The following is an 8,166-nucleotide window of genomic DNA, read 5'->3' on the forward strand; positions in this document are numbered from 1 at the left end:
TGTCACAACTGTGATGTGTAATATTTATCAAACATTAGGTCCATATGTCATAGACTAATTCTTTTGCTAAACTTTGTCTAAGATATGATCATCAATTTTTTATTATACCTTAGACAATATTTGACAAAGAAACATAACATTCTTTAAGAGTAAACTAAACATGCTCATATTCTTATATTCTACTTCATGAATGCTGTCATTAGACACAACTTCTCCATTTTCTCTGATGACGTGGAAGCAGAAGTTATACCATACAATATTATAGATCGTAGACCTTCATGATCATTTTTTTAGACCACCATGAACGAATTTTCGTGGAAAATAAAATTTCTAGACACCATTCAATTTCCTCATCGATAATGTCCTTAATGAATCTATTATATATATTAAAGGCCCCAGAATCAAAGAAGAGGTCAGTTATTATAGCTATTGTTTATATGAGTCCTATGTATGTGTATATATAAGTATATGTATATATATGTATACATATAATATAATATAATATAATTTCTATTTTTGAGAAATTCTAGAAATATTGAAATGAATATTAGTTATATTGATAAATCAGTTGAAATAATCTAAAATATAAAAAAAATATAAAACTCAAAAAATATGAAACAAATTTAGTTAGATGTCTACCTATTAAAATTATATGTATGTACGAAAGTACAGTAACTGTTGCCTTGTCGCCGCGAGTGGCCATGTTGTTACGCCTCGGATCGAGTCCATCCCAGAGAACTCCCTCCCTGCAGTGAGTCCACACCCGCCCGACGCATCTCACCGCCCCGCTGACACAAAGCGCGCGCACCGGCGGCCCCGTCGGAGCCGCCGCGGCGCCCGATGGCCTACCGCCGGAAGGCCCACCCCCAGCCGCCTCCGCCGGCCTCCTTCGAGCACCACCACCCGCCGTCCGTGGGCCCCGCCTCCCCTGACTCCCTCGCTGCGCAGGCCATGCGCGCCTCCGCCGCGCACCGCGACGCCTCCTCCCTCGCCTCCGCCTACTCTTCCTCCGCCGCTGCCGCTGCGCGCCGGAGCCACGAGCCTTCCGTCTCCACCCCGTCCCCTGTAAGCCCTCCCGCTTGTCCGGCTCTGCAGTTTCGCCCACTAGATGCGTCGGGAGTTCGTGGCCGGATCTGGTCCGATCAGCGATCTCCGGGGTTTCTTCAAATTCTTGATGGGGTTTCGGTTCTAGACCCATTGGCGACGGATCATTTCGCGTCTAGGTGTAGTAACCATTTAATTCGAGTAGGATTGACCGATTCCTGGTGAACTCGTGATGATTGACTTCCAGTTTGTCGTCGGATTGCTGCTATTCTTGTTGCGAAAATTTGTTTATTCTCTGTTCACAGCTGATGTTTGCTGGTTTTGGTCTGGATGTAGGATTCTTCGGGTTATGAATACACATCCATGAAAAGCTTGAACGAGGCCAAGTACGGATTCTGGGGCGCGCTTGCGCGGAAAGCAAAGTCATTTCTCGATGAGGATGGTTCCCCGGGGCAATATGAATCGCCAACGAGGCAGGAGCCACGAAGAGATGGTGTGTCGGTTAGTTTCCAGGTGGGATCTGCAATCCTCCTGCCATTATCTTCTACTTTAATTGATAAAGTCATTTAATATCTTTACTGATCGTTTCGTGAATAGATAGCAGTACGGTACTACAGTCTGAAGTTTGATTTCTGGTTGGTGGGAGCTTTACATTGGCAGGATTTGTGATTTGTGATTTGTGTTTGTGTTCTATCATTATAGTTAGGAAATGTTTATTTGTAGTATAAAATAAATGTTAACATGGTAAATCTCTAGTTCTGATTAACTGTCATCATCATTATGTTTAGTTCACTTTGTGATGTTCATGTGGAACACTGAGATTTCACATGATGCTGCAGCATCCACGTTCACAACAGTCGCCTGGAGATACTTGGAAATCTGAGACACCTCCATCTCAGAAGAGATCTGAGGCTATATCTTCCTCCCTTAACTATATTGGAGGAACAATAAAAAGCGCACTTGAAGTAAGTTGCTGTATAAATTCTTCTTTTTATATATAAAAAAAACCTGAAAGTAAATCTGTCAGTATCAACACTGTGCATCACAGTCAATGTTATTCTGCACTGAGAGTTGGTAAAAGATTACATATCCAGGATAATAACTTCCTTGCTTTTCTTTGGCTTTTGGTTATAATTTATAATATCTGTAGCATTTACCATGTTAGTGTATTTCTTACAACAGCTAGTGTCACTGAAAGCTATTATTTGTGATTGCTTAAATAGCTTTATGGTTGATGTATCCTTTAATTATGTCAGGTTTCTTTGTTGACTCATGCTATATACAATATCTTTTTTTCAGGAAGGTCGGACCATTGTAGAGAATAAAACGGCCGACATTATTCATGAGACACGCAAATTGAACATAAGAAGAAAAGGAGTTTGTTCAAATACACAAGGAGAAGCTGCTCACAAACTTACTCAAAGATATCTTCCTCAAAATCCACTTGACCATGAAACTCAGTTGAAGGCATCTCGCGACGTAAGGTGGCAAATATGTGTCACTAGATATGTTGCTTCAATGTTCAATTTTGCATTTTGGAACCCACAATACAAACGTCAAATTTATTTTTATTCACTGTGTTTAGGGGCACCTTTATTTTCATTTGCTTGACAACAGTGTATTTTCACCATGTTTTCAGGTATGACTGAACTAATGTCTCCATCTTTTACCCATACAGGTTGCTAATGCCATGGCTGCAAAAGCAAAGCTTCTATTACGTGAGCTGAAGACTGTGAAGGCAGATTTAGCTTTTGCAAAGGAGCGTTGTGCTCAGCTTGAAGAAGAGAATAAAATGTTGCGTGAAAGTTATGACAAGGGAGATAATCCAGAAGATGATGATCTGGTTAGTATTTTTCTTTGGATAAAAATAAATCAAGAAATTCATCAGAGTATTTAGTATAGATTGCTGACATATGTCTAAATTTTCTTTGGCCATTCTATCCACATACCAGAATACTATAGCCCATATATTTGTGAATATTGTTGTCCAACTTTTTGAACTCAATGGCTATTAATAATCATTACGGCCTTATGTCAACGCTAAGTGCAAGTTCCTTGAGTTGATGAGTTCCTTGCATCACACCCTTGACTGATACCACACTCCTTTAAAAATTTCTTTAAAAGTAGTTTGTTGAGGCGGTTATTAAATGTTCTTTGTTAGAGGTGTACCACCAACTCATTCTTTTCAAGTAGTAATAGTTGGTTTTTTATGCTAATAAATATTGCTCACAAATAATGCATATTCATAAAGGCCAGCATGAAAAGTGGTTAGAATCGTGCAAAACACCCATAACTTTGTGTGACTGTGTACCTAGGATTTTCGTTCCAGTTAGTTGCAAGGAAATTCAAGAACCGACAACAGGTTCCTAGCTTTTTTCTTGGTTCTTCTTAACAAATTGAGCATCGAGAATTTCAGCACTGATAGTTCTTATCACATTTCACACAAACTTGTGGGTTTTATTCCTTGTATGATTTTCATACTGATAGTTCTTATCACATTTCGCACAAATTTACTGTTTATGGGTATATATATATTATTGCAAAACAAACCCATAAACAATAAATTTCATGAAAATGCACTACCTTTTGGTATAACTATCACGAACCACACTTTCGTAATAATCTACTAAAATACCACAAAAAATGGATTTTCATCAACATCTGGATTCTTTGTATATATATTATTTATTTTAACGTTTTGTATCCAGCAAAATGTCAACATAGATCAACATAATAGACCCTGGATTCTCCATTTAATTCAGAGAAAAAGAGAGATTCTTGTTCATGGAACATCAATAGAGAAAAAAGCCAACTATCAGATTTGAACCGATGGCCTCGCATTACAAATGCGACATCCAGACTCACCCAACGCACAATCATGTTCATGTGTCGTATCTGGCAGCAGCAGAATGGGAACACGATAGGTTCGCGAGATCAATGAGTGGGCCTGATTTATTAAGCCTCCAATGGTGGTGGTTCACAAATGGCTTTGTGAAACATTACGCAAAGGAAAGTGGTACTTTGTAATTTCCTAGAAATTTTGTGATAGTTTTGATAAAAGTAGTGTTTTGTGAAGTTTACTCAATTATGTGGCTAACTGAATTGACAATGTCCTAGACCTGTCAATGTGATTGACCATATATTGTCCATTCCTTTGCAGATCCGCCTTCAACTAGAAACACTATTAGCTGAGAAGGCGCGGCTAGCACATGAGAACTCTGTGTATGCTCGAGAAAACAGATTCCTGCGAGAAATTGTGGAGTACCACCAGCTTACTATGCAGGATGTCATTTATGTCGATGAAGGCATCGAAGAGGTCACAGAGGTCTACCCTACACAAGTGTTACCACGCACTGGATCTGGTCTGGGTCGTCCAGCAACTCCAGCTGCGCCAAAACCTGCTAGTTCATCTCTAGGTGCATCCATGGTCGTTCCAGAATCTTGCCCCATTGTACCAGCTTCTCCAAAATCCCTTCCACAGGCTTCATCTCTTAGCAATAGAGCAAGCCTGCTGCCACCAACCATCGCAGAAGAGTAAGGTGGTTGGCAATGATAAATTCTGTGCGCCATTGTTCATCTAATCAAGGTTCCGCGGTTTTTTATACCTGAGTGTTGTTGCGATTGAGCTGTGGCCTCTCAAATGTGAGAGAACTGTGTTCCATGCTTCGGATGTTTGTTGTGTAACTTATGAGTTATTCTCTTGCGTAACCTATTTCATCCTGAAAACTGTGCATTATTTGTTCTTTGTCTGTCCCAGCTTGTGTGATAAGGCATTTATAGATGAAATGTGGGTTACAATGGAGCGTCATGTGGCTTACATGTATGAAAGTGCATCTATTTTGGATAATTGATGTCAAGCGATCAAAAGACTAATAAAGTTTAATAAGTTTATGAATAGGTATTAGTCTTATGAAGAAATTAAAAGATACTAGAATTCTTAAAAAGAAAAGGAGAAGCGACACGTGGGTACTCAATAGATTTAAATTTATTTATTTTTAAAATTAAGTATATGTATGTCGTATTATAAAAAGAGGACGTATAGATTGATTTAAAGATGTCTCAGTGCATGAAATATCTATTTAGACTAATTATGAGAGACATAATTTACCCCACGTACACCGGAGTATGCTACAAAGTTCTGTGTATTTGAATATTTCGGGTGCAATCCGGAAGTTCCGGGTTGTCGGAACCTCGAGATAGGGCTCCGAGTAGCAGTATGGGTTTTCTAGTTAACCCGGAAGTTCCGAATAGGTCCGGAAACTCCGGATTCTAGTGAGTTACACCGGACTCTCCGGATGGAGTTTCAGATTGGGTTTCTCGATTGCTAAGGCCTTGTGCTAACCTGGAAGTTCCGGGTTAGGCCAGAATACCCTGTAACGACTAGTTTTTGAGGGTTGGGTATAAATAACGCCTCACTCCCTCTACTTATTTAGTGTCGACCAAATTTGAGACAAGCATTGAAAGCCAAAAGCTCTCTCCACTTACCTAAACTTTCAATTCTTAGAAGGATTTGAGAGTAGAGTGAGAGATTGTAAGTATGAGAGCTAGTGAGCTTCATCTCCAACCTTTGAGCACTTGGTTCATCATCAAGCCGATCTATTCTACATTCGTTACTCTTGGAGGTTCGCCCACCTAGATGACTAGGCATCTCTTGTGAGCACCCAAGCTTGTGGTATGTCGCGAGAAAGTTTATGAAGTCCTCTCCTTACCTCATCAAGGGAAGAAGACATTGAGTAAGCTCTGAGCTCTATCTTGTGGTCGCTCGGTGAGGGTAAGCGTTGAATGAGACCCGTCTCTTTGTGAGCTCCTCAATGGAGATGTAGGATCACTGGATCCGAACTTTGGGAAATAAATCTCTTGTTTCCTTTGCTTACTTGTGTTATTTGTGTGTTCGCTCTTGTGCGTTACTACTTTTGGGCGATTTACCTCGATCTACTTGTCAGAAAGTTTGTGGTTGTAGCTGCTTTGTGAAAAGGATTGAATACATCATTGGTGATCTATGGTAACAATTTGATTTAAGTAGAATTGCATAAGTGTAGTGATTGCAGTTTTGAGTTTTGTGACTGGAATATCTGGGTTGATCCCAGAACTTCCGAGTGAGGCTGGAAGTTCCGGATTGAACCTGGAGGTTCCAGATTCTGTTTAATCCTCTATGAAGTTTAATTTTCAAGAATACCTATTCACCCCCCTCTATGCAACATCTCGATCTTTCAATTGGTATCAGAGCCTAATCTCCTACAAAGCTTCACCGCTTGGAGAAATTGAAGATGTCGACGTCTGGTGAGAAAAGTCTGAGAAGCCCGAGGAGTCCTAAGGAGGATCCTTTGAAGTCGGATGACGGTAAGAACAAGGGAGTTGAAATCGATTTTAATTACGATAAGTTGAATGCATCACATTCTTATATTTTTGTGTCGTCTGGGCTTACGCCATATTTTGATGGCACACACTATGCCGCTTGGAGGTACAAGATAAAAATGCATCTAATCTCTCTTCATTCAAGTGTTTGGAGAACTGTTTTAATAGGTTTTGAACTACCCGATGAGGACATAGAGCTCACTTCCGAACAAGAGCAAAATCTCCATTGCAATGCACAAGCCGTAAGTGTGTTGCTTGGTGCTTTGAGCCCGAGGAATTCAATAACGTTGATGGGCTTGAAGAGGCCAAGGAGATATGGGACATAATCAAAGTGGCACATGAAGGCACCACAAGCGTGAGAGAACAAAAAATAGAGCGCTGAAGGAAAGTTGGGATGGTTTGTGGTAGAAGACGATGGAACACCTCAAGAGATGTATAACTGTATGATGGTGCTTGTCAACAAGATTTGAGGGCTTGGAAGTGATGAGCTGGATGATCATAAAGTGGTGAGAAGATTGTTGAGAGATTTCGCACTAAAGAATCTCATCTTGGTGACACTCATCCACGAGAGAAGGGACTACAAGAAACTCACACCAAGTGATATTCTAGGAAGGATCCTGGCTCATGAGCTCATGGAAGGGGAAGCCATGAAAGTAAAGGACCTTGTCAAGTAAAGCTCAAGCTCCAAGATCAAAGAAGTGGCATTGAAGGCAATCAAGATCAAGTAAGATAAAGAATCAAACTCAAGTGAAGAAGAGAGTCCGATGATAAAGAAATTGCTCTCTTTGAGAAGAAGTTCAAGAAATTCTTGAATAAGGGTGGCTATAGCAAGTACAATAAAGATAAATCCAAAAGAAGATAATCCAAGAGAGCTTGCTATGAGTGTAGCGAAGTTGACCATTTCATAGCCGAGTGTACTAACAAGAAGAAGAATAATGACAAGAAAGAGAAGAAGAGCAAGCCTTATAAGAATGACAAGCGCAAGACCCACAAGAAGGTCTATTAGGGTCAAGCTCACATCGGTGAGGAGTGGGACTCCAACGACTCCGACTCCAATGTTGAAGGGGTCGCCACCATCGTCATCCTCTAGTCCACAGACAAGGTCACTTTTAGTGACATGAGCGACGACGACTACAACACACCCACTTGCCTTATGGTAAAGGGGCAGATACAATCACAACTCAAGCTCCTAGATAGCGATAGCGATAGTGATAGTTGGTGTGAAAATTTGCTAAATGGTCTAAATAAAAATATAATAACTAAAATGAAATAACTAATGGAGACAATAGATATCCACGAGAAGAATCTCGAGATGCAAGAGGACTTCCTCATCCTTGAAAAGAAGAGAAACCTTAAACTCAAAAATCTCCTTGCTAAAGAGAAGGAGAAGGTTGAGGAGTTGACCAAGCAATTAAGTTTGGCCAATGAATCTATTGTTAGTTTAAAGGGTGCCAATGACACATTTCAAGAGAATTTTAAATATTTAGATGAAACTCATAAAACTCTTAAAGTGCAATTTGATGCCCTATGAAATAGCACCTCCACCTCCTCTAATGATGCAAAGGCCTCCCTAGTGTCTCCACTAGTGAGGGTGTGCAAGGTGTTACAACATTGATATAAACGCTTATGCTACTAATGCTCAATCCTTGCAAGCATTACAAAAGGAAAATAAGTGGCTAAATGCCTTGGTCAAGTATGGATGCTTGAAGACGTACAAATCCAAGGATACCCTATACAAGACCATTGAGGTCAATGACACCAAGCAAA

General features: G+C 40.2%; 1 protein-coding gene across 1 annotated transcript; it reads left to right on the forward strand.

Moving 5' to 3' along the window:
* The first annotated feature begins 686 nt into the window (after window positions 1–686).
* On the forward strand, window positions 687–4,780 carry LOC133928668 (uncharacterized). Its single transcript, XM_062375104.1, has 6 exons — window positions 687–1,065; window positions 1,381–1,557; window positions 1,884–2,009; window positions 2,344–2,523; window positions 2,723–2,887; window positions 4,205–4,780. Exons 1-6 carry the CDS (start codon window positions 841–843, stop codon window positions 4,580–4,582), a joined length of 1,251 nt encoding a protein of 416 aa, XP_062231088.1. The 5' UTR covers window positions 687–840; the 3' UTR covers window positions 4,583–4,780.
* Window positions 4,781–8,166: the final 3,386 nt, after the last annotated feature.

The sequence above is a fragment of the Phragmites australis genome, chromosome 9 (assembly GCF_958298935.1).
Source record: "Phragmites australis chromosome 9, lpPhrAust1.1, whole genome shotgun sequence".
In the NCBI taxonomy this organism is placed as follows: domain Eukaryota; kingdom Viridiplantae; phylum Streptophyta; class Magnoliopsida; order Poales; family Poaceae; genus Phragmites; species Phragmites australis.